Source organism: Magnolia sinica, chromosome 12 (genome assembly GCF_029962835.1).
Source record: "Magnolia sinica isolate HGM2019 chromosome 12, MsV1, whole genome shotgun sequence".
In the NCBI taxonomy this organism is placed as follows: domain Eukaryota; kingdom Viridiplantae; phylum Streptophyta; class Magnoliopsida; order Magnoliales; family Magnoliaceae; genus Magnolia; species Magnolia sinica.
Genome location: NC_080584.1, coordinates 77721224 through 77748802, shown reverse-complemented (window position 1 = coordinate 77748802; position 27579 = coordinate 77721224). Strand labels below are relative to the sequence as shown.

General features: G+C 41.1%; 1 protein-coding gene and 1 non-coding gene across 2 annotated transcripts; one reads left to right on the top strand and one right to left on the bottom strand.

Moving 5' to 3' along the window:
* LOC131221811 (G-type lectin S-receptor-like serine/threonine-protein kinase At1g11330) lies at positions 1-13869 on the top strand. The gene is made up of 6 exons (XM_058217118.1): positions 1-1250; positions 3727-3947; positions 11353-11563; positions 11891-12128; positions 12787-12937; positions 13549-13869. Exons 1-6 carry the CDS (start codon positions 44-46, stop codon positions 13852-13854), a joined length of 2334 nt encoding a protein of 777 aa, XP_058073101.1. The 5' UTR covers positions 1-43; the 3' UTR covers positions 13855-13869.
* An 11977-nt stretch (positions 13870-25846) lies between these two features.
* LOC131222229 (small nucleolar RNA R71) lies at positions 25847-25953 on the bottom strand. Its single transcript, XR_009159937.1, has one exon. It is a non-coding gene; the product is annotated as a small nucleolar RNA R71 (small nucleolar RNA).
* Positions 25954-27579: the final 1626 nt, after the last annotated feature.

Below are 27579 nucleotides of genomic sequence, written 5' to 3'. Positions count from 1 at the left end.
TGTAAGAGCTCTTCTTCTTTCTCTCTCTCTCTTTCTTATCTTCATGCTCCATTTTTGCACTGCAATCGACACCATAACTCCAACCCAATTTATCAAAGAAGGACAAAGCCTCATTTCGACTGGTGAGATCTACCAACTCGGCTTCTTTAGCCCTCCCAATTCCAAGAACCGCTACGTTGGAACATGGTTCCACAACGTTCCTACACAAACCATCGTTTGGGTGGCGAACAGAGAAAACCCACTTAGTGATTCATCTGGAGTTTTCAGAATCAATGGTGACGGGAACCTCGCTGTTGTAGATGGAAGAGGAAACATTCTCTGGTCATCGAACTCTTCCACTGCAGTGAAAAATTCAACTGCAACGATTCTTGATAGCGGTAATCTTGTTCTGAGAGAAAGAAATTCGAGTAGCAGCAATGAAGTTGTAATATGGGAGAGCTTCAAAGATCTTTCCGACTCGTTCTTACCTACGATGAAGTTGTATGTTAATCTCAAGACAGGCGAGAGAAATGTTCTAACTTCATGGAAGAGCAGCAACGATCCAGCAGCAGGGAATTTCACTTTCGGCATCGACGGAGATGAGATCCCACAACTTCTTGTATGGAATGGTAAGAATCGATACTGGCGAAGCGGGCAATGGAATGGAAAGATATTCACGGGAAGGCCTTTAATGTATGATAACTACTTAAACGGGCCTAGGGTAGTTAATATCCAGGAAGGGATGATAAACTACACACATGCGTACTTTAGTAAAGGATATTCAAGATTGTGGTTGGAATGGGATGGCATGTTTACACAGAAGAATTGGGATGAAAATAGAAAGGAATGGTTTGTGCCATGGCCAGATCCTCGGACCCAATGCGACGTCTATGGCACGTGTGGCCCGTTCGGGGTCTGTAGGGAGTTCGGTTCGCAGATGTGTAGCTGTTTGAGAGGGTTCGAACCGAAGTCGATCGATGAATGGAATAAGGGGAATTGGTCAGGTGGGTGTGTTAGAAGAACCCAACTGAATTGTAGCAGTGATGGATTTTTGAAACTTGGAAGGATGAAACTGCCTGATTTTTCAGAGTGGGTGCAGCATTTGAATGCTAAGGAGTGTGAAGATGGGTGTCTGAAGAACTGTTCTTGTGTGGCCTATGCGCACGTTAGTGGGATTGGGTGTATGGTTTGGGGTGGAGATTTGGTGGATATTCTAGAGTTCCCTTCCGGCGGTGAGGATCTTCACATCCGTTTAGCGATTTCCGAACTCCGTAAGTGGTCATTTTCCGGTCTTTAATTTTTCGTTATTATTCATCTCTTCATTATTTATATATATATATATATATATATATATCATGAAATTTCAAAATATCTGTTGCAGACAAACGCAGCTTTAGAAGGGGAAAAAAAAAATCTGTTTTCTTTCAATGGTGGAAGAAATTTTATTATTTCTTAAAGGGTTTTGGAAATTTCTTTTTTATTTGTTTATTTATTTTTGTAGAAATGTACACAACCTTTGCATGCATGGGGTCCTTACTCTTGCTCGTGTGGTAGACTCTCGGGGGTTTCAACTCCCGGTCAAGGGTTCGAGTACCCATAGGTGGTGAAATTCCACCAGCGTGAGTGTGTGGGGTGTGTGTGCGTGTGTTCAAAAAAATAAAAAAATAATAAAATAAATAAAAATAAAAAATAAAAAATCCTTTGCATGCATGGATTTTTACCATAGGGGTCAATCCAAGACTCGCACGTGTCATCCCAGCTAGGCCATGGCCCTGACTGGAAAACCATGGTTGTATGTGAAATTTCAAAACTAATTCTTCCCCTCGGACGCTGCATCTGTGTAGAACATCCGATCCATGCAAATGGTAGGCCATTCCATGAAAATCTCTCGATGAGAAAACTTACACAGTTCACTACTGAGATGTGCTACGCCAGTGAAATGGATGGATAGGACTCAATATTATTGGTGTGGGCCATTTTATGAGTGGATTGATCCATGTTTTGCTTAGGTTATCTTTATGGTAACTTGCTTCCATGGCTGATGAGTTGGAGGGAAAGAAAGTGTTGTATATGAAAGTTAGAGGCAGGTTCCTCTACAAAATACCAATAGAGACAAGGTTACTCTACAAGGAGAACCTGGGCCTACCATAGTATGTGCATGGCGTCCAATCTGTTCAGAAAAGTCACCCCATTGTACAAATTGGAGAACCAAAAATCAGGATGAGTCTTCTAAATGAATTTGGAGGCTTCTTCTAAATGAATTTGGAGGCTTTTGAGCAGTTGTTCATCATCTTCTATAGTGTTTTTAAGCATCCCATCATCATGGTGGGATGGACTTAATGCATGGTTTGGATGGCATACACCAAGCAAGGTGTGCCTAGAAAGTATAGACTCTTCTGGGACAATATATTCCGGTAGCAGATTCTCTACTTCCGAGATTCAAACACTTCATCTTCCACTCATATGGCCATGTCTGACAATCAGCTTCTCTAAAACCTTACTCCCTTAGGAGATGTATCAATTCATATCAAGGAACCTTAATAGGGAGTGACTAGACAAGACTTCAATTCAAGTGCTCCTTGAATGAATTGATTGGTCAATTTGAAGCAACCCCTAATGATAGAGAGTGTGAGGCCAAGTCACCAGCTATTGTTGTGATTCCTTCTAAGTGCACCAACTGCTCCATGTTTTGTTTCTTCTCTTACTTGGTGTGGAATCTCAGTGGGTCCAACTGACTCTGATTCGACTCAGACGAGTCGTCGAGTCGTCTGAGTCATAAAACTGTGCTTTTGGGGTTAAAAATTGAGTACTTGTTTTTCTTCTAATTGCAGGTGAAAAGGGAGATAATAATTTAATTATCTGGAGAACCTTGGTTGCTTTGGCAATAGCTATCCTGGGTGTCTTCGCCTGCATCATGTGTTGGAGGTTGGGCAAACAAAGAGGTACACAATCATCATCAATACTCATGTTTTCAATTCTGACAAGTGGGGTCCTTAATTTTATGATCCAAGCCATTGGTGTGCTGGGCCTAACTGTAGATAGATCATGTGCCAAGAATCTCCAACACCCACAGAACGTCCACAGTAATCATGGGACTTTTCCTCAGTTCAATGTTGATTCAAATGACTCAGTTTTCGTCAAGCCGAGTCATTTCAAGTCAGCCGAATTTTGAGTCGAGTTAACAAGTCTTACCAAGCAAAAACCACGCTATGCTAGTGACTGAGTTTGCTAGAGTTGACTCGGTTGAGTTTCTAGTTCACCCACTGAAACCATGCTTCTAAAAAATGGGCCTCTTTTGAATGGACAATCCTAACCTCTGATTAATGGAAACTCGTTTTTTAACGTTAACCATCAATCAGTCAGCCAAAACATTCTTTCAATATGATTGTCAGATTACAATCATCTTAAGTGAGTCCCAAGATTTGGACTGTCTAATTCGAGTCAACACAAAGAATCAACTGAGTCTTTAACTCAATATGTAATAATTAAATTAAAAGAGGCCATATTACAATTGAGTCTTTAAACTGCTTGACCAGGGATTTGACTCAGTAACTGCAAGTCGTGTTGAGTCAGGCCAGCTAGTTGAGTTTTATTGAGTTGGGACTGAATCACAGTTAAGAGTTAATTTACTGCTGACTCAGCTCGAGTTATAGCTGAGTCGAGTTGACTCAACTGAGTAACAAGTCAAGTTCATGAGTTCTAAAACTATGGTGTGGACATTTGTTGATTTTTCTCTCTGTTGATTAGGAAAGAAGACCAGAGGGCAGGAAATGACACTGTTCGAAGCGAGCTCAAGGATAATAGAGGGCTCTAGAAGTTCTTCGGAAGCCAATACACTGAGAAATGGTATAAAGCAAGTAAACGGCCTAGAATTGCCGATATTCGAGTTCAGGAAAATAGCATTTGCAACGAACAGCTTCTCTGATGCCAATAAGATTGGAGAAGGTGGTTTTGGTCCCGTTTATAAGGTAAGGACACTCTTCTCAGGCCACATGATTCTAACAAATTCGGCAAAAGCTACATTATTCTACTCTCTATGGCCCCATATCTCCGGATGAGGCACGTATGATGAGCTAGGTCTGGGCCGTTCATCACATGGGCCACATGGTAGATGTTCCTTGGCCAAAAAATCCAGCTGGTCTATGTATCAAAAGTGCAACACATGTAGGAAGAAAAAATGATAGCTGATGGTATGTGTTGCACAATATCCAATAAGTGGGCCATCTTGACTTTTAGGATGAAAGCCAGCACTTCTATACGGGACTGTATGATGAATGTCCTGGATCAAATACATGATGGGGCATGTGGAACTAGTTGTGTAAACGGGCTTAGGGCCGGGCCAATCACTTTCCAAACCTAGCTTGCATTGTTGAACATAATCCCAAGACTAGCCCAAGCTGTGACCAGTCAAAATAGTTGAGCCTTAGTCTGAGGGTTATTAGAGCATAGACAGAGATGTGGGAGGCTCGGGTTTGAGCAGTAACGTAAGGAGTAATTAATAAGGATTTTCACGTATCATTTCTACTACAAAGTTGCCCTTGCAAACCCTAATGGGCTGGGTCCGGCTGGACTTAGGCCGGGATGACCCGCTGTTGTACATGGCAAACCTGGCCTGATCAGCAACGAGCCTGAATTTTTAATCAGAGCCTGGCCCTACTGTCGATTCTCCTACCTGAGCCTGGCCAGAGGTGGGCCAGGCCTGGACACCCAACGGGCCCCATCTACCCATAACGTGTCTCATTCAATTGGTGCCACTAGGCTATGGACCACACATATGATATAGAGAGGGTCGCGGACAACTTCATGGCCAAGATGGATCAGAAAAGGCTTGGTCGATGACAGAAGTGATCTGGACCTTCAAACCTTAAATTAGGCGTATCTCACAATCCGGAATGAACTATTTGACATACCATATATGATTTTGGGGTACGACGAGCTACTTTAGCCACTCAACCCAGCATGGCCAGGTTGCATATGCTGAATTTGTGAAATACCGCCAGATTGACAGTCAAACTCCCATTTTATTTCCATTTTCACTATTTATAGTAAGTTTTAGTTTTAGTATAACTCTTCATCTGTTGAGCTTTAAGAGTTTCGTCCAACATGAAAAAAGTGCTTAGAATTAATAGAAGAACATTGTGATTCGGCCAAATAGGACACTAACTATTTTTGGCTGAAAACCTTGTGCAGTAGTAGACATCATGATCATCTATAAATAGTAAGTTGCGAATTCTAGGAGTTTTAGTTATAGTTTGCTTCTGATTTCTCTCCCATTGTTTGGTATCCCTATTTAAAGGGTTGTGAACTCGTTTATTTCATTCATCAATCAAAATTCGAATTTATTAGAATTTATTTCTATTTTCTTGCTTTCTTTCCTCATGGATTCGAGAAGTCTATGTGAGGAGTCCAGATAAGCTCCGTAGATTTGGAGATAGTTATCCTTGAGAAAGACGGTGATCGACCTTATCACATTCATCCCTGCATCAATTGGTATCAAAGCGAAGACTCCCCTCGTACCGATGACAAATAATGAAGGTATGAATCAAAATCTTGTGGACGGTGATACAGTGGTTATTTATCTTTCAAAAAGAATGGAAGTTTTCCACTGGGAGAGTCAGTTCGCTATGTAAAGGCTGTAGACAACCCTCGACCGTCTGGTGGATGCGCTACTTCCGCATCGAGCCCTAGGTGATGCTCCACCACTTGTGGTTACTATACGACACTACCTCGATTTTCGTAGAACACTACCAGTGGTGAATCATTGGGCCGCAGCAGATGATTCAAATTCTAACGACAAGGACCTTAATGAAGGTTTTGCCCGATGACCAATCGATGAAAGCGATCATGTAGATCGTGCTGAAAGAGACTATCGAGGTAAGACTGAACTTCCTAGTTTTAACGGTTTATTACGCATATAAGATTTCCTCAACTAGCTAGCCGAAGTAGAATGATATTTTCATTACATGGATGTGTCAGAGCATAAAAATGTGAAAATTAGTAGCATTTAAATTAAAATCTGGTGCTTCTCCATGGTGGGAGCAATTACAGCTCTCTCATGCTCGACAGAATAGGGCGCCCATCTCATCATGTCTATGGCTGAGGCACCTTCTTCGATCACGATTTCTTCTTAGTGATTATGAGCAGGTACTATTCCAGCAATATCAAAATTGCTGATAGGGGAATCGAACTGTCACCACTACACTGAAAAATTTCAGTGGTTCGACATGAAACAACCTGTCAGAAACCGAATCATAGAAGGTAGCACGATTTATAGGTGGATTGCGACTGACAATTCAGGACCAAGTTTAGATGTACCCAGTCGAGACAGTGGATGAAGCAGTTCAATTGGCAGGTAGGGCAGAAATGCAACTTGCAAGAGTTCTTACTCGGCTCTATCCTTTAACTTAACCCCTCATGACAGATCCCACACAGGATCCACTGTTGGCACGAGGAAAAGAACCAGTAGGAGAACGTCCTCAACCACTTGCAACCGTAAGCCGTGATATAGAGAGCACCTCATCTTAGCCTCAACGTGTAGCACCCATAACAGCGGGCCCAAGTACGATTCCAAATCCTTATGCTCAGCTAAGGTCAAACAATTGTTACCGCTGTGGCTAATCAGGCCACTTATCAAACACCTGTCATACACGTCCCACAACACACTTGACCATAAACGAAGGGAGCAATGAAGGTAAGGTTAGAGAAGAAGACCCTGGCTTTGATGAACATGAACAGGCCGCAGAGGAAGGAGCAGATGACGATGAATTGACGGGCGAGGATCGTGATGAATCTCTAGTTGTGAAGTGATTACTGTACACCCCCACGGAAGGAATTACATACACAGCGACACAATATTTTTTTTAAAGAACTACTTATTGAAATTAACCCCAAAATCTAAGTAATTAGAAAACACCATTTCTCCAATTTACCCTCGAAAGATAACATATTTACCGAATCAAACCACTAGCAATGGCACGATTCGTTTCGAAACGAGTCATTTCATACACGGGAAGTTCTTCTCTATACCTTTGAATCGGCATTTCAAGCTCGAAAAGATCGGAGCTTGAATACCCATCATCATCATCATCATCATCATGGTCATGGCCACGACTATGCATGCTTCTCATCACCTCTTCAAGAAAATCGCTCTTCTTCTGATACCCTTTCAGCAGATCTTTCGCCGCTTCTTCGATTCTCCTGCTCTTCTCCATCAAATGCAGCTTCAATTCCTCGCTAATCAATGGTTTAGATACCCCGATCTTCCCACTGGTGGTAGGATCACGATTGCTAATGCGTTTGTCAATGGAACAGTCTGTGATGTAATTATAGGCAGTAGCAGTAGTGAAAACATCATCTCGAGAGTAATGATGGACAAGTTGCAGTTACCAACAACAAAACATCATTCTCAAACATCCTTCTCCGTGGGATAAGTTGCAGTTACTAACAACAAAACATCCTTCTCATTTTCAATTGGCAAAAATTATAAGGATCAAGTACTTTGTGACGTGGTCAACATGGAAGCATGCCATATGCTACTTGGTCAACCCTGGTAGTTTGACCGTGATACGACCCATCGAGGACAAGACAATGTCTTCGTCTTCATCAAGGATAATCAAAAAATAACACTTGCCCTTATAGCACCAGAGAACCACCTTGAAGCTTCTAAAGTGGAAGAGAGTTCCCTCTTATCCATTCAGAATTTCATGGAAGAATCGAAGGAAACCGACAAGGTATACGGCGTAGTGGTGAAGGGCGAGGAATCAAAACCTTCAAACATTCCTTCAAGTTTAAGACTATTACTAAACGAATTCAAAGAAGTATGACCCAAAGATTTACATGATGACTTGCCCCTCATGAGGGACATCCAACACCACATAAACCTCGTCCTTAGGGCTAACCTACCCAACCTCCCTCATTATCGAATGACTTTGAAGGAGTATGTGATACTTCAGGGACAAGTGGAGGAATTAATCCGTAAAGGTCTTTTGAGAGAGCATGAGCCCATGTGCCATACAAACATAATTAATGCCAAAAAACGATGGGTGTTGACGTATGTGTGTCAACATCAGAGCAATCAACAAAATTATTATCAAATATTGGTTCCCAATACCATGGTTAGATGACATGCTCGATATGCTAGAAGGGGCCAAGGTGTTCTCTAAGCTAGATCTGAGGAGCAGGTACCATCAGATTCGTATTTGACCCGGCGATGAGTAGAAAACGATATTCAAGACCAATAAAGGGTTGTATGAGTAGCTGGTCATGCCCTTCAGCCAATTGAACACACCAAACACTTTTATGCGTTTGATGAATCAAGTGCTAAAACCGTTCATTGGCCGATTTGTGGTGGTATTTTTTGATGACATCTCGATATATAGCCAGAATGAGACAAATCACAAGGAACATCTCAGGCAGGTACTGTAGGTCCTACAATTTAACAACTTATACTTCAACTTGAAGAAATTTACCTTTTTAATGGATAGACTGTTATTCCTAAGATTTGTCGTGATGTCCACGGGCATCCGTGTGGACGATAAAAAGGTGTGAGTCATTAGGGAATGGCCGATCCCAACAAACATTCATGAAGTGAGGAGTTTCCACGAACTGTCGACTTTCTATAGTTGATTTGTATTAAATTTTAGCACGATATTTGCGCCTATTACAGATTGCAGAAAAAAGGACCGTTTTAGTGGACCGATGACAAGAGCTTTCATGAGATCAAGCATTATTTGTCCACGACACCAGTCTTAGTTCTTCCTAATTTCGATAAGCTATTTAAGGTTGAGTGTACGCCTCATATGTTGGATTGGAGGAGTATTATCACAGGATGGCATGCCAGTAGCCTTCTACAGCGAGAAGCTCAGCAAAGCCCGAAAGAAGTGATCAACGTATGAGCTTGAGTTGTACGTGGTTGTTCAAGCACTGTGACATTGACGACATTATCTGATTCAAAGAAAATTTGTTCTGTACACTAACCATTAAGTATTAAAGTTTATTAATAGTCAGACTAACATGAATCGTATGTATGATAGATGGGTTGTATTTTTACAGGAATTTACGTTCTTTCTAAAGCATAAGTCAGTGCAGTAGAACAAGGTGGGTGATGCACTTTGTCGTCGTGCATCACTACTTGTTACAATGAGCAATGAGGTGATCAGCTTCGACTGTCTCAAGGAGTTGTATACTAAAAACGATGACTTTAAAAATTCTTGGATGAAGTGCTAAGAAGGTCATCCTAATGACCTACATATATAGGACGATTTCTTCTCCAAAGGGAATTGATTGTACATCTCCCAAAGTTCTCTGAGGGAGCAGATTATTTAGAAGCTATATGGAGGTGGCATTGGTGGACACCTTGGACGAGACAAGACGCGAGCTCTTGTGGAGGAGCGGTATTACTAGCCGCAATTGGTACATGATGTAGGATAATCAATACAACGTTGTCATATTTTTCAGACCTCCAAGGGACAATCTCAGAATATGGGCCTCTATTCCCCGTTACCTGTGTCTAACGGCCCTTGGGAGGATTCATCTATGGACTTTGTGCTTGGTCTCTCAAGAACACAATGCAATATAGATTCGGTGTTTGTGGTGGTAGATCGTTTCTTCAAGATGACATACTTTATCTCATGCAAAAAGAACCTCGATGTAACACATGTGGCGAATTTTTCTTCAGAGAGGTCATGCGGCTACATGGGGTTCCTAAAACTATTACTTCTAACCATGACACGAAGTTCATTAGGTACTTTTGACAGACTTTGTAGACTTGATTCGGTACATGACTTCAGTTCAGTAGCGCCTACCACCCACGGACTGATGGGCAAACTGAAGTTGTGAATCACACGTTGGGAAACTTCCTTCATTGTATTTCAGGTGAAAAACCAAAGCAGTGGGATTTAGCCTTGTCTTAAGCAAAATTTGTATTCAACAACATCGTGAACCACTCAATAGGGAAGTCCCCGTTCCAGATTATTTACGGACGAGTGCCTCGTCATACACTTAACTTGGTCCCTCTGCCCAAACTCTCAAGTATAAGCATTAAAGCAGAACATATGGTAGACAGGATCATAGGCATCCATGCGGAGGTGCAAACCAAGCTACATACCTCGAACGATAAGTATAAGGAATAAACGGACAAGCATCGACGACAAAAAGTGTTCGAGGTGGGCAACCTCATTATGGTCCATTTACGCAAAGAAAGATTTTCGACCTGGATGTACAACAAATTAAAGAATAAGAAGACTGGACTGATACCAATCATCCAAAAGATCAATGACAACGCTTATGTTGTTGACCTTCCAGATGACATGGCGATCCCCCGGACTTTTAACGTCATAGACCTCACCAAGTATCATGAACGAAAGTAGGACGAGAACTCGAGGACAGGTTCTTTTAAAGTGGAGGGGACTGATGTAGAGCGGGTCGCGGACAACTTCATCTCCAAGATGGATTAGAAAAGGCCTGGTTGATGACAGAAGTGATTCAGACCATCAGACCTTAAATCAGACGTATCTCGCAATCCGAAATGAACTATTCGAAGTACCATATATAATTTTGGGGTAGGACGAGCTACTTTAGCCACCCAACTTGGCATGCGCACTCCGAATTTGTGAAATACCGCCAGATCGATGGTCAAATTCCCGTTTTATTTTTGTTTTTACTATAAGTTTTAGTTTCAGTATAATTCTTCATCTGTTGGGCTTGAGGAGTTGCGTCCAACATGTAAAGTGCTTAGAATTAATAGAAGATCGTCGTGGTTCAACTAAATAGGACACTTACTAATTTTGGCCAAAAACCTTGCGTACTAGTGGACATCATGACTGCTTATAAATAGTACGTTTACTATTTATAGTAAGTTGTGAATTCTAGGAATTTTAGTTATAGTTTGCTTTTGATTTCTCTCTCATTGCTTGATCTCCCTATTTAAAGGGTTGTGAACTCATTTATTTCATTCATCAATCAAATTTCGAATTTATTAGAATTTATTTCTATTTTCTTGCTTTCTTATCTCGTGGATTCGAGAAGTCTTTGTGAGGAGTCTAGAGAAGCTTCGTGGATTCGGAGTAGTTATCCTTGAGGAAGATGGTGATCGACCTTATCACGTTCATCCCTTCTTCATATTCCAATTAGTGTTGCCTGGATAAGTGAGGGCCTATAAGGTGAGCCAATCGAGAATCCACTAACCCGTATATAAAAGTTCAAGGCCATGGTCTGGACTCTAGACAGAAATTTCTATTGGATCCAACTGATCGGAACATCTAATTAATGCAGCCATTTTGATCAAGGGTCCATACATGAGGTGGCATATCAGTTGGACGGTCTATATTGATTGACACATTTAGAGAATCTTATAATTTCCATGATGGTGTCCAGGGCATGCTGCCGGAGGGACAGGAAGTAGCAGTGAAAAGGCTATCCAAGAGCTCTAGACAAGGCTTACAGGAATTCAAGAATGAGGTTATCCTAATCTCCAAACTTCAACACAGGAATCTTGTTAAGCTATTGGGGTGTTGCATTGAAGGAGAAGAGAAGCTTCTGGTGTATGAATACATGCCGAACAAGAGCTTGGATTCCTTCCTCTTCGGTTTGACTCTCTCTCTCTCTCTCTCTCTCTCTCTCTCTCTCTCTCTCTCTCTCCCGGATGATCCTAATGATTTGGTGGATGGTACACCAATGCCATATGAAAAAGGTCATCTAATCAGTGTCATTTTTGGGCTATGTTACATTTGCAATACGTCCAACAAATTGGTGGCCCACCATTTAATGAATGTCGCAAAAACCATGTGGCAATCTAGCCTATATAAATTTGGTTTAATATACTTACTTGAATCTATTGATTTCATACATTTTATTTTTTTCTTTAACTCAATGAATAGATGATTAACTAGTTCAATTGAACATATGGGTTCAGATCCCAACCAAAAAGCAGTACTAGATTGGGTGAGACGCTTCCACATTGTCGAAGGGATTGCTCGTGGGCTTCTTTACCTTCATCGAGACTCCCGATTGAAGATAATTCATCGGGATCTAAAAGCCAGTAATATTCTGTTGGATGGAAGCTTGAATCCGAAAATATCAGACTTCGGAACAGCAAGGATTTTTGGAGGAGATCAGATTCTAGCAAGAACAAACAGGGTTGTTGGGACATAGTAAGTTGAAACTCATTCCAGTGAGATTCAATTAGTTCAAAAATCAAATAATTTTACATTTCATATAGTATGTTGAATAAAATCCTTTTGCTGGTGATGGTTAAGATTGATTCTATGGTATTTGTTAGTGCATAGACAAAGCACTAATTACACCCAAAGGTGTGTTTGGATGCACTATCCAATTGAATTGTGATCAGTAGATTTTTAAAGTGGAGCACTTTGACGGAACATATCAGCAATTTTAAGAGCTATATCTCTCTATGAAAACTAAGAACAAATATTGAAGTTGTTTTAGTGGTTTCCATTTGTTGGTGATTTGAAACTTTTCAGAACAAGTCTCAGTTAAATAGCAATGATTTGAATCAGTTCAATTTACACTGACATCAATAAATTGAATGTTCATACTTCAATTTAATTGCATCCAAACACAGCCCGAGTGGAAAATATTACATTTTGGATAGCCTTCTCTTTGATTTCCTTAAAATTTGAGATTTCCTGGATTTCCACATTATTTGGAAGTTTAGATAGCCTTCTCTATTGTTTACTTCTCTTTGATTTGCTAGTTATCAACCGAAATAAATCCAAACAATAATCGCTTTTGATTATTTCTAACAAACATTTAAATGATAATCATACTCTCTTAAACTGTAAAATGCAGTGGATATATGTCACCTGAGTATGCCATGCAAGGACGGTTTTCAGAGAAATCCGATGTATTCAGCTACGGGATTTTGTTGTTAGAGATTGTGAGCGGTATGAGGAACACAGGTTTCTATCCTCAGACAGGGTCATTGAGCTTGTCGGGCTACGTAAGTATACATAAACCATGTTCACAATCCATGATATATGATTCGTTTGGATGCTTGGTTGAATGAAATTGTTACATATAAACTGCAATTCGATGTATTTTGAAACTTCGAAAACGGTCGGAAATTCCATTAGCGGCTTGCCCCACCATGGCCATTTCCACTTCTATCGTATCGAATTATTCGATTGAGCATCCAAATACGTCCGTAAGGGCCTGTTTGGATACCACCAAATAAGTTACTTTTTCTACTTACAGCAGTAGACAAGTAACTTATTTCGGATAAGTTTGGTTTATGATTAGTTACAAGTAACTTTTACTACATAATCACTTCAGATTTTTTATTTTTATTTTTATTTTTTTAGATTTTCTACTTTTCATAAGTTTCTGAAAAGAGGGATAGGAGAGACAAAAGAGAGGAGAAGCTGATAACTATGTTGTTTACCAAACATACTTATTTTCTTAATAAGTATAAACTAAGATAAGTTACTTGTGATAGAAGTAACTTAAGTGACTTAAGATACAAACAGGCCCTAAATGTCCACATATATCTTTTGAAATGGATTTTAAATCTTTCGATTTTGCCTTGTAACGATGATTTTGAAACTGGTTCAGGCATGGCGGTTGTGGAACGAAGACAAGATGTTCGAGATGATCGATCCAGTTCTGGGAGGCTGTGTCTCCAAATCGGAAGTGCTGAGATGCATCCATGTGGGACTCTTGTGTGTGCAAGAATTCGAGGCAGACAGGCCCACCATGGCATCGGTGGTGTTCATGCTTGGGAGTGAAATTGCGACTCTTCCAACGCCCAAACCGCCCGCATTTACCATAAGCAGAAATTCCACAAAATCAGAGTCGGCACAGAACCATGAAATTTTCTCAGTAAGTGAAGTCACGATGACGACGATTCGTGGCCGCTGACACAAAAACAAGATGGCTAATCACTCCACAACCACCAACGTGGCTCGATCCATATCTAGCCCGGCCATTGACGGGCGACACACGTAGCAGAAAATGGATGGTTATAAGATATTGACCACAGGTCGTTTGATGCAGGCATGTTGGGTCCTGCCGATGAACAATCTTTTATCTCATTCGATGTCTACTCTTGCAAGTAGTTATATCCTTCTTCTTCTTCTTCTTCTTCTTCTTTTAAATAAATAAATAAATAAATATTGTAATGTATTCATTTCAAAAGGAGAATACAGCAACAGCTATACAGCCTAGGAATTCGGGCAGGCCCAAATTGGATGGGCCCATCTATCGTAAGAAGAAAACAAAACTGCATAAAAATCTAAGACAAAATCAGCCCACCCGCGGGCTTCCCAGACCAAATTTGGCAAGGAAAAAAGAGCCACGAATAGATGGGTGGAGATCACCTAACAAACTGTAGTCCATTTGCCCATCGCTCCCCATTCAAGCCAGGCCATCCGCAACAGCATTCGCCTCCATAGGGATATGGGCGAAGCGCACCTCCAAAAAGTTCTTAAGAGAGTTGATCCTAGTCTTCCAATACCACATGGACCATGAGGGAAGATTAGGATGAGAGAGGGCGGACACCACTGATTTAAAATCACAAGCCACCTCCACTTTAGTGAAACCAAGGTCCCTACACTGGGTGAGACCATCTAGGACCACCCCGATCTCAGCCCGAGTATTAGAACCGAATCCGTAACCAACTGTGAAAGCGAAGAGAAAATCTCCTGAGCTACTTCTGCCAAGACCCCCTCCCCCTGAAGGGCCCGGGTTGCCATGTGCCGAACTGTCAACGTTGATTTTGATCCAACCTTGTTGGGGTCTACTCCATTTGACCACCTAGACCTTAGATGGCTTTGGTAGCAGAACAAAGATTCTCAAGGTTTGTGCAATATAGATCCAAGGATATCTTAGGGGACTTGGGCGGCGGCAGAAGGGGGTCGATCATGCTAAGCTAGTGGTGGATGCACGAATCTCATGACCATCGAAACGGGCAGCGTTTCTAGCCTTCCAAATCTCCCAGAAAATGAAGATCGAAATGAGACTCAAAAGGGGAAAATTGTTGCCAACGCATAAGGCAGAGGCCCACCAAGAGCTAGCTCTTCTAGCAGCTGTTGTCAGGGCAAGAAAACGCATGCTGAAGAGGGACCTGAAGATTCTCCAAACTTGCAATGCCCTTTCACCCTCAGTGAAGACATGGTTAACCGTTTCAATATGGGGTGTGGCCAAAGAAGAGCAACAGTTGCATTTAGATACGATGGGAAAACCTTTGCACTAGATTTTGGTGTCAACGGGGATTGCATTGTGAAAGATCTTCCATGCTAGGACAGAGAGCTTAGGTGGGAGCTTAGCATGCCACACCCAATTTGACCATGACTTTTTAATATCATGTGATGTGATGTGATCCCAAGCCATTCTACTACAAAATTTGCCCGAGATGGAGTCTGTCCAGATGCACCTATCATCAGAGTTAGAGGTGCAAATCCCTTCTTCCAAAATGCGATCAATGACCACTTGGGGGAGTAGGTGTTGCATCGAGGACTGCGAGATCCAACCATTAGACCCAATCAGGTCACGAACCTTGGCCGCTTGATAGGGAGCTGATGGAGGCTGAAATTTTCAATTAGAAAGGGGCCCTAGCCTCAACCAATCGACATTCCAGAAATTACACTCCCCACGACCAATTAGCTAACGCGCACGGTCAACTAGAGTGTGGGACAACTTGATGATCTGTTTCCAGAGAGGGGAAGTAAAGGAGAAAAGGCTCGAATCACCCTCGGCCTGGATATCTGAAGCATATTTCGCGTTCATAAATTTGCACCAACAGCTTTTATCTCCCCTGCATCTGACATTCCAGGCCATCTTAAGACGGAGGGCTTTCATCACAGACTTGAGGTTTTTTAGACCAAGACCACCCTCGGATTTTGGGAGCGAGATTTTCTTCCAGTTGGTCCAGTGGCAGCGCCTTATATTCTCATCCGATCCCTAGAAGAAATTAACAAAGGCCTTATGGAGATCGCCCAAGAGACTAACGGGGACATCAATGGCAGCATTGGTGTGGATTGGGACGCTCGTAAGAACGTGATTGATCAGTGCTAGTCTACTTGCTTGAGAAAGAATCCTACCTTTCCACGTGCACCTAGAAATTCTTTTATGGATTTTTTCAAACAAAGCCTAAAAATGAGCCCTCTTAGATCTCCCTTGGAAGATAGGGATTCCCATGTAGGTGAACGGAGCAGTCCCTCTGCTGAAGCTTAGGATGTTTTTAGTCGTTCTCGCTCGGGCCTAAGGAGCACTTGCTGAGAGGATGAACTGGCTCTTTTGGGGGTTAATTTTCTGACCTGAGATGCTTGCATAGATATTGAGAAATTTGTTATCCTCCTAAGTGAATTGTTGCTGCCATTAGAAAATATTATAGTGTCATCAGGATGATTGTGATGAGGAGATGCGAGATCGTTGGGCAATTCCTGTGGGTTGTGAATGGCTGATAAGGGCCAATTTCCATCAACTTCTTTAAGCCTTTACTCAGCACTTCCACTGTAAGGATGAAGAGCCTATGAGAGAGAGGGTCCCCTTGACGAAGGCCACGGATGATTTGAAGAAGCCACATGCTTCTCCATTGATGAGGACCAAGAACTAGGGGTTGGACCAGCACTTTTCCAGCAATGCAACCCACTTCTTATCAAAGCTAAAACTAAGGACTAATGTAGATCAGGTCACAGACAGTTTCATGGCTAAGATGGATTAGAAAAGGCCTGGTTGGCAACAGAAGTGATACAGACCATCAGACCTTAAATCGGGCGTATCTCGCAATTCGGAATGAGTTATTCGATGTACCATATATAATTTTGGGTTAGGACAATCTACTTTAGCCACTCAACCCCGCTATGCCGGGTTACGCATTCCGAATTTGTGAAATACCATTGGATCGACGGTAGAATTCCCGTTTTAATTTCATTTTTACTATTTATAGTAAGTTTTAGTATCAGTATAACTCTTCATCTGTTGGGTTTTAGGATTTGCACCCAACATGAAAAGTTCTTAGAATAATTAGGAGAACGTCATGGTTCCAAAAAATAGGACACTTACAATTTTTGGCCAAAAACCTTGCGCACTGGTAGACATCACGACCATCTATAAATAGTAAAAGTTTACTATTTATAGTAAGTTGCAAATTCTAGGAGTTTTAGTTAGAGTCTGATTAAGAAACTTCTCCGATGGCTTAGTATCCTTATTTAAAGGGTTGTGAACTCGTTTACTTCATTCGTCAATCAAATTACGAATTTTATAGAATTTATTTCTATTTTCTTGCTTTTTCCCTCGTGGATTCGAGAAGTCTCTGTGAGGAGTACAGAGAAGCTTCGTGGATTTGAAGTAGTTATCCTTGAGGAAGATAGTGATTGTCCTCATCACGTTCATCCCTGCATCAATTGGTATCAAAGCGAAGATTTCCCTTGGGCCAATGACAAACAACGAAGGTATGAATGAAAATCCCGTGGACGGTGATCTAGGAATTCTTTATCTTTTGGAAAGAATGAAAGCTTTTTACAGGGAGAGTCAGTTGACCATGCAAGGGATGCAAGAAATCCTCGACTGTCTGGCGGATGCGCTACTTCTACCCCGAGCCCTAGGTGATGCTCCACCGCATGTGGTTGTCGTACGACATATAACCCAATTTTCGTAGAGCACTACCAGTGGTAAATCGTAGGGTTATACCAGATGATTTAAGTTCTAGCAATGAGGACCCTAATGAAGGCTTTACCTGATGACCAATTCATGGAGGCAATCATCTAGATCGTGCTGAAAGAGGCTATCGAGGTAAGGCTAAACTTCCTAGTTTTAACAGTTTATTACGCATAGAAAATTTCCTCGATTGGCTAGCTGAAGTAGGACAATACTTTGATTACATGGACGTACAAGAGCATAAAAAGGTGAAAATTAATAGTGTTCAAATTAAAATCTGGTGCTTCTGCATAGTGGGAGCAATTACAACTTTCACGTGCCCGATAGAATAAGGCGCCCATCTCATCATGGCAACGGATGAGGCACCTTCGATCACAATTTCTTCCTAGTGATTATGAGCAGGTACTATTCCAGTAATACTAAAATTGCTGACAGGGGAATCGAACTTTCACCGACTACACTGAAGAATTCTAGAGGTTGGTAACGCGAAACGATCTATCAGAAACCGAATCATAGAAGGGAGCACGATTTATAGGTGGGTTACGATTGGCAATTCAAGATCGAGTTCGGATGCACCCAGTCGAGACTGTGGATGAAGCGGTTTAGTTGGTAGGAAGGGTAGAAACGTAAATTGCGAGGGTTCTTGCTCGGCCTTATCCTTTAACTCGACCTCCCATGGCAGGTCTCACATAAGATCCAGTGCTGTCACGGGGAACAGAACCACTAGGAGAACATTCTCAATTACCTGCAGCTGCAAACCATGATACGGGGAGCGTCTTATTTAGGACTCGACGTGTAGCACCCACAACAACGGGCCCTAGTAGGATTCCAAATCCTTACGTTCGGCCAAGGTTGAATAATTGTTACCACTACGGCCAACTAAGACACTTATCAAACACCTATCCTCAAAGCCCCACAACCTACTTGACTATAAACGAAGGAGGCACTGAAGGTGAGGTTGTAGAAGAAGACCTGGGCTTTGATGAACATGAACAAGCTACTAAGGAAGGAGCAGATGGCAATCAATGGACGGGCGAGGATCTTGGCGAATCTGATCTAGTTATGAAGCGATTACTGTACACCCCATGAAAGGAACTACATCCACAACGATACAATATATTTCATATGCGGTGTGTTGTCAATGGCAAAGTCTATGATGTGATCATAAACAGTGGTAGTAGTGAGAACATCGTCTTAAGAGTAATGGTGGACAACTTGTAGCTACCAATAATAAAACATCATTCCCCGTACTCAATTGACTAGATAAAAAAGGTGAACGATATCAAGTAAACTGAACAATGCACTGTCTCATTTTCAATTGACAAAAATTACAAGGAACAAATACTTTGTGACATATTCGACATCGAAGCATGCCATATGTTACTCTGTCAACCATGGCAATCGGATCGTAATGCGACCCACAAAGGATGAGACGATGTTTACGTCTTCATCAAAGACAATCGAAAAATAATCCTTGCTCCTGTGGCATTAGATAACCACCCTGAAGCTTCTAAAGTAGAGGGGTGTTTCCTTCTGACCATTCAGGATTTCATGGAAGAATCCAAGGAAACCGACAAGGTATACGCCATACTGATGAAGGGCGAGGAATCAGATCCTTCAAACACTCCTCCAACTTTAAGATTATTGCTAAATGAATTTAAAGATGTCGGTATGAAAATTTACACGATGGCTTACCCCCCATTAGGGTCATCCAAGATCACATAGACCTTGTTCCTGAGGCTAGCCTTCCCAACCACCCTCATTATCGGATGAGTCCGAAGGAGTGTGAGATACTTCAGGCACAAGTTAAGGAATTGATCTGTAAGTGTCTTTTGAGAGAGAGCATGAGCTCATGTGTCGTACCAGCATTATTAACGTAAAAAAAATGGGAGCTAGTGCATGCGTGTCGACAGTTGGGCAATCAACAAAATTAACATCAAATATCGGTTCCCAATACCGCGGTTGGACGACATGCTTGATATGCTAGAAGGGGCAAAGGGGTTCCCTAGGCTAGATCTGAGGAGTGGGTACCATCAGATTCGTATTCGACCTGGCCAAGTTTAGACAAGCAAGCATCCGTCTTACCAAGCTCTGCAAGTGGAGCCTCAGGTCGCACTAAAGAGCGACTTGAAAGATGACAACAGATCCCCGTAGAGGACAAGTATGAAGTTCATCTAGCAAATGTACCCAGAGGATTACTGACTCCGGGATGTGGTATCGTGACCTAATCCGAGTTAGGTCGGACTCCTTAAGGGTCGACCGCCCTTTATCTCTTCCTCATCAGAGGATTCACCTACATCCCCCTCATCGAACAGAATGCGCCCTGCCCTAATCGGCCACTCTGCCAAGGATTTCTCTAGTACTCTCGACGACTACGATGCCCGAAAATCGGCGTCACTCAACATCACCAATGGTGACGGTGGGTTCAACATTGTTCAAAGTTTACTCGTCCCACTGTCACCGCCAGAAACCCCTCGCACAAGCTCAATGAATTGGACATGGTGATTACCTCTACACACACCGGGAGTTGGCAGCCAAAAAGAAAAGAGAAGAGGGAGGGGACGAGTTGGACGATAGACCTCACTATTAAAAAGGCCTAACTATATGTCCTAGAGGGGGGGTGAATAGGACTATGCCAAATTAAAACTTTAACAGCAAAATTTAAATGAATTAAGGAAAGATAGCACTTTAAACAAATCACAATACAGAAATATAAATCAACCTCAAATAGAGAGATTGATACAAATGTTATTCTAAGGACAACCTTGCATCATAAAAACTAAGGGTTTATGGCAGGACAACCTTATTAGAACAATTTGAATATTAAAAAATCAAACTGAAAGGAAATAAAAGAAATGGCAAGAAATAAATTCTAAACTATTACATAATTCCCCACAATGTTTGAAATGTAAATATTACAACATTCACATCCACACATACATCCCACAAATTTGAATGATAAAAGAAATAGAAATTAAACAAACATTTAAATTACAAGACACAGAGAATTATAGTGGTTCGCTTGTGTGTTCACCAACTGTTAACCAACAGCCACACAGCTTGCTACTCCACTCCTAATATCCTCACACAGGGGATATTAGCGTTCACTATGAAAAATAGGTTTTTCTCAGGTTCAACCAAAACCTTCACAATTGTGTCTTTCAAATGGGCTTACACAATTCAAAAATCCCACTTTCTAAGTTTTCTAGCTCTCCTCAGATAACCAACAAATTGATATTTTTCTGACTTAATCTCAAATAAAACCAAAAGAAAAAAATTTACAATAATGTAAAATACCTGGATTTTTTCTTTTTTAGCAGCCCGGAAGAACCAATCAGAGTAGAAGTTCGAATATAGAAGTTCAATATCCAATACTCACTTTGAAATGGTTCTAAGTTCTAATTGATTTTAAATTAATTCAAGTTGGGCTAGCTCTATTTGATTTTGATTCCAAGAAGTGGAATATCCCAATTCCTCTTTCAAATTAGATTAGAATCCAGAAATAAAATCAAATAAGAAAATCTAACAAAAAAGAATATTAAATATGCACAATGTAGCTTAAAAAAATACTAACTTATCTCTCAGAGTGGTGCTTTGATTTTACTTGAATTGAATTATTAAACTCTAAAATTCGTGTTCTATTTATAGTTGCAGAAATCCCATCTACGACTAGTCCTATGGACACTACGAGTGGTCGCAGGACGAATTGCATTTTGAAATTTTGAGTGCGATCGGATAAAAGCGTTCCACAATTGGTCGTAGTTTGTCCATGACCGGTCGTGACACCTCCACGACTGGTCGTGACCATCCTACGACTAGTCGTGAGGCACAAAGTTTGTTCGCTATAGTTTGAGTCGTAGATCCTAGACTGGTCATAAGACGAGTCGTGCACTGTTCACATGACCGGTCGAACAGAGTTCAGGACTGGTCGTAACTCAACCAAAAAATTTTTAAAATTTACAACAAACTTAGGATTAGTCTTGGAATTTCTTGGAATAGCCGAGGATATTTTAGGACTAGTCAAACAAGGTCCAGGACTAGTCTTAGAACAGTCCAAACACTTATAAAAAGATTCAATTTGAATTATGTATACAAAACGACCTAACCTAAGGTCAATCTAAGGTCATTCATACCTTAAATGTGAAGTATAGACATTGAATCTTCATTTCATCAAATGATGGTTGACCTTTAAAGATTATGAAGCTTGAGATCTCTACATGATGTAGCTTGAACTTGAGATCTTTTAAAGCTTGGATTTGTTGTTCTTGAGTTGTACTTGATCTTAAGTTGAACATTATCTTGAGTCTTGAACAAGCACTCATCTTTTCGATGTAGCTTTAAAAACTCTGAACATTGAAGCTTACAGAAGTGGACAAAGTACTTGACCTTGCATTTCTTGAAGTAGATCACTGTTCTTAACTTGAAGCATTGTGATGCAGTGTCTTGAACATATAAATCAACATGCTACACAAGACACAGATTGTGTTTTTGGCACCACAAAATTTGACAACTAAAGGAGCAAGAAACCATAGCACTTACAATCTCCCCCTTTGTTAAATTTGTGACAAAATACACTCCAATCAAAATAAGAGAAGTACAACATACTCAATAAAGAATCATGCATCAGTCATATATAAGAGAACCAGTTATAGCCTGGTTAAAGAATTATGCACTAGTTATCATCAACTAGCACATATCATCATGGAATAGGCAAAACACGCAAAACACCTTCTTACTTACTCCCCCTAAGTAGCACATATATATTCATAAAAATAATGCTACTACCTCACAATCCATATCCATAAGCAATCAATCCAAAACTTAAAATATTTCTCTCCCTTTTTTGTCACAATATGACAAAGGAAGAAAATAAGAAATGGAAAGGGACAATAAACAAGAGAGTAATAAAAGAGTTAATGTTGAGGGTCAAATATTGCATATCAGACCCAGTTATTGCATAGATTTACAATCATTGATACCGTTTAATAGCCTGATTTAATCGTGTTTGTGATGCAGAGTGTATTTACAAGCATGAACTGAAAAAGGGAACTTAAACCATGGATTTGACGTTCTGATGACACCCAAGGCAAGGGACGGACTCCAGGGGACCAAGATCGATGGAATTACACACCAAGGATCCAAGGAAATCAAGTTATTCACATTAAAGAGGCCCAAAATTGGTGAAAATGCAAGATCACATAGTTCTCGCCATCTGATTGGCTCAAAACTTCATACATGGCCTGAGGGCCATAAATTAACCGTACATATCAAATTTCAGCCCTCGGATCACTATGGAAGTGCCCCAACTGACAGATCAGCCCATAAACCGTTGATTCTGGGCCCACCTAATATCTGGAACTGTCTCAACTTTGGTCTGGGCGGTTTAAATAAGATGAGGAAACAAATGGATGGATCAGATCTTGCATATACATTACAGTGGGCCCCGTATATACAGCGTGTACATAAAGTACACAACTGTCGCGAGCCGCACCGAATCCACGTACAGCGGGTCAGCGCTGCTGACCCGCGTCTCCTTCTCAAATACGGCAACTGTCGTTTCACGTAAAACGGACGGACGCTGTCCGTTTTTACGGACGCTAGTGGGCCCCACAGAGCATACGTACGGACAATCCAAACCCTCCATCGTGTAGAAGGCCTCGACTACTACAAAACCTTGCTGAACTTTTGGACCCATGCGAGCACACGTGCGCGATACAGAGGTCACAAACAGACGGTCCTGCGACGTTCAAAACGATTTTTGGGGTGATTTCTTCTCTGGGCCGCATCAATGGACGTTCAAAACCACTCATTCTTGACTGAAATTTCATCCTGAATCCAATGGACGGGGTGGATTTCCCAGAAAATACCTATGGGGCCCACCGATCACGTCAGCGCCGGACGTGCGAAAGGCTACGCACGTCCGCGAGATCGAATTTTCCAGGCAGTTGTGGCCCACCATCTTTAATCATATGGCAGATCTGAACCGTCCATCGTGTAGGTCAGCCAAAACACTTCCAAGAGACGCTGATTTTACAGAAATAATGCAAGGAACGCGAGAGTTATGAAGCCCCGAACTTGGCTGCGAAAAGGCTTTCGCTGCGCGTGCGATAGCTTCCCAAATCCGATTTCCACCACTCCAAAAGTTATAAAAAGAGTTCCAAACGTTGAGAAGAGGGTATCCTTGAATAGGGGACGTCAGATAGAGAGAGAGAGGCAACAGGAGGGCTCGTTTTGGAAGGCTTCAACGTGGGATGTTCGACAGGGAGCTAGGAAAGTAATTTTTATTTTTTTTCTTTTTTCTATTCTTTTCTTTCTATTATATTTGTTTTGGATCCAGCCCATTCATGTTGGGCTGAACCTCTTAGCTAGGGCTAAGAGGTGAAGCTTGCAGCGTGATGGGGGACCTTTTTGCTTGTGCCTTTTGTTTAGACTGAACTGATGTTGATTTTAGTTGATTATTAAAGAAATATTTTTCTTAGTCTTTAATGGTCTGTTGTGACTGAAATTACAATGGGTCTGCAATGGCTTTGAATATTTCTTTTTCCCTTTTAATGTTTATGACGTTAGGAAGCCCTGTTGTTCACCATCGTCTCATGGGCATGGTCGGATGGCGATACCCTTCCTAATCTTCATACATTATTGATTGGTTGGTAATTAGTTTAATCCTGTTGTTTGCTTTGTCTCCTGGGCATGGTTAGATGATGGAATCCATTCTAATTTATATACCTTTCATCTTGTGAAGACTAGATCAAGTAGGTTCAGTTTGATTTCCATGATTCTTGATGCAGGCAAAAGATCTCCCTGATCCCTACAAGTGGATCCTCTGAATCCCTAGTTTCTTTCCTTTAAATTCCTTAAAGTTTTAGATAATTATTCTACAATTATTCCTTAAACTCTATTTGGTTTAGATCACATCTTAGTCTAGTTCTAGTTCTACTTGGTTTCAGATAACGTATAGGTATCAGTCCCTATGGATTCGACCTCGGTTTTACCGAGTTTATTACTACATCACAACCCTATACTTGGGGAATGAACAAGTTTTTGGCGCCGTTGCTGGGGACTGACGGTTACGTTTTTCTAAAATTAATTAGTTTTAGAATTAAGTTAGGATTAGGATTTTACTTACTTTAGGATAGAAGTTTTTATTTCATTTTATTCTATTTTTAGAACTTAACTTGTTTCCTGTTTTATAGGATCTGGACATAAGTTTCTAAATTGGTAATTCCTTCCTAATCTCTCTACTTTTTCATATTTTTAGAATTAGGGTTTAAATTTTAGAAATTTTCTAATTCTGACACTTTTAGAATCTAATCTTGTTTCTTAATTTATTTTTAGAATTCTTTAGAAACTAACCTTCCTATTTTGTAGGCCTTTAAGATAGAAATCTCTAATTCGGTACACTCCTTCCCTACTTTCTATTTTTCAATTCTCTTTTAGTAATCTACTTTCTAGTTTAGGACTCTCTTAACTTATTTTAGAAATTTTCACTTTCTTTTAGGAATTTTTTCTTTTAGAAGCTAGTTCACTTCTATCTTTCTTTTAAAGAATTGTTCTTCTCTTTTTAGAATCTAACTTATTTTATTTTATTTTGCAGGTTTTAACTCAGGACTCCAATTTGGTAATTTCTTTCCAACTCTCTCTTTCTTGCTAGATTTTCCTAGGGTTAAGTTTTTAATTGAGGGCTGCGAGTGTTTTCATGCCCAAGTGAGCCCGTGACGACACTCGACGTCTCTTGACTGAAGGAGGATTGGTTGAGGGGTTGACTATCCATCGCAGGACTAGACACCGCTCGAAATCCCCTGAGTTAACTGAGGTTATGGCTGAAGACCAACCTCCTCCACTTCCACCCAGGGTGGAGGATACCCAAGATGAGAATGAGGTGCAACAGGCACCCCCGCCTCATACTTTACGAGATTATCTACAACCGGCGGGAGTGAGTATGCCCTCATGCATGATTTTTCCTGAAAACACAGGACAAATGGACATCAAGCCAGGAGTTATCCAACTCCTTCCCAAATTCCATGGACTTGAATCAGAAAGTCCATATTTACATTTGAAAGAGTTCGATGAGATTATAGCTACATTATGTTTTCCTAATGTATCTGAGGATACAATTAGGCTGAAACTCTTTCCTTTTTCCTTAAAAGAGAAAGCTAAGACGTGGTTACATTCACTGCGTCCTAGATCCATTGGCACATGGAACGATATGTAGAGGGAATTCATAAAAAAATTCTTCCCACATCACAAAACGATTACCCTCAGGAAAGCGATCATGAACTTTGCCCAAAAGGAAGATGAAACATTCTTCCAATGTTGGGAAAGGTTCAAAGATTTGGTCAATTCATGCCCACAACACGGATTTGAAACGTGGCGCATTACAAATTTTTTCTATGATGGACTGACATCTTCCATGCGCCAAATGGTCGAGACAATGTGTAATGGAGAGTTCATCAACAAAGATGTTGACGAGGTATGGGATTACCTCGATAGTCTCACTGAAAAAACACAATCTGGGACTATTACTCAAGATCGAACACCACGTCTAGGCCGACTCAATTAAAGGAGAAAGGTGGATTATATCTCTTGAAAGAAGAGGATGATCTTAAGTGTAAAGTGACTACGCTCATAAGGAAAGTTGAGGCCATGGAAGGAAAGAAGGATAAGGTCAATGAAGTTGTTTGCGGCATCTGTGATTGCAACATTCACACAACTGAAAACTGTCCTACAATACCTGCCTTTCGAGGAGTGTTGAATGAACAAGCCAATGCTGTAAATAATTATCAAAGACCTTTTACTGGACCCAACTCCAACACATACAATCCTGGCTGGAAAAATCATCCAAATTTTAGTTGGAGGAATGGACAAACGGCGACTCCTCCAGGTTTCTTTAATCAAAATCCAACTCAAGTGAAACCTCAAGAGGAACTGGTTCAAAATCCCATACAAGAGCTGGCTCAGGCAATGCGGGGAATTACAGATTTTATGCAAAAGATAGATTCTCGTATGACGGTTATAGAAAAGGGGATGCTTCCTGCACAACCTCTCTCCAATCCTAAACTGCAGTACGAGAATAATGATCCCAGCTCTTCAAATCAGATGGGGCATGCTAAATCCATCACTACTCTTAGGAGTGGGAAGATCATTGATAAAACTCTTCCGGTTAGGCCCGAAAAGCCTCAAGAAGCAGAAGAGGACAACAATGATGGATTCAGTGATGCCCCACAAAAAGTAGAACCGGAACTTCTAAAGAAGCCAGTTGCTCCATTCCCTCAACGGTTGGTTTCACCAAAACCTCTCTCTAACTCTCAGGATATTCTAGAGGTGTTGAAACAGGTGAAAGTCAACATTCCTCTACTTGATGTCGTTAAACAGATACCTTCATATGCTAAATTCCTGAAAGACTTATGCACGACTAAAAGACGGAAAATTATTCAAAAGAAAATCTTCTTGACTGAGAAAGTGAGTGCCATCCTGAAGCAAGACGTGCCACAGAAATTCAAGGATCCCGGTAGCCCAACCATATCATGTGTAATCGGGAACCATCGAATTGATCACACACTTCTTGACTTAGGAGCGAGCGTCAATCTGATTCCCTACTCGGTATACAAACAGTTAGGTTTGGGTGAATTAAAACCCACCCTAACCACACTACAACTTGCTGATCGCTCTGTTCGTGTACCAAGAGGGATAATTGAGGATGTGTTAGTCCAGGTCGATAGATTTTACTACCCTGTAGATTTTATCATCCTGGACACCGAACCCATCAATAACATGAGCACTCAGATTCCCGTCATTCTTGGTCGCCCATTCCTCGCCACGTCAAATGCAATTATCAATTGCAGGAATGGTATCATGACTATGTCTTTTGGAAATTTGACATTGGAGTCAAACATTTTTTTCAATAACGGCAGCAACGCAGAGGATGATGACGATTTCCACGACATTAACATGATTGACTCTTTCGTGGAAGATACGACACCTCTAACC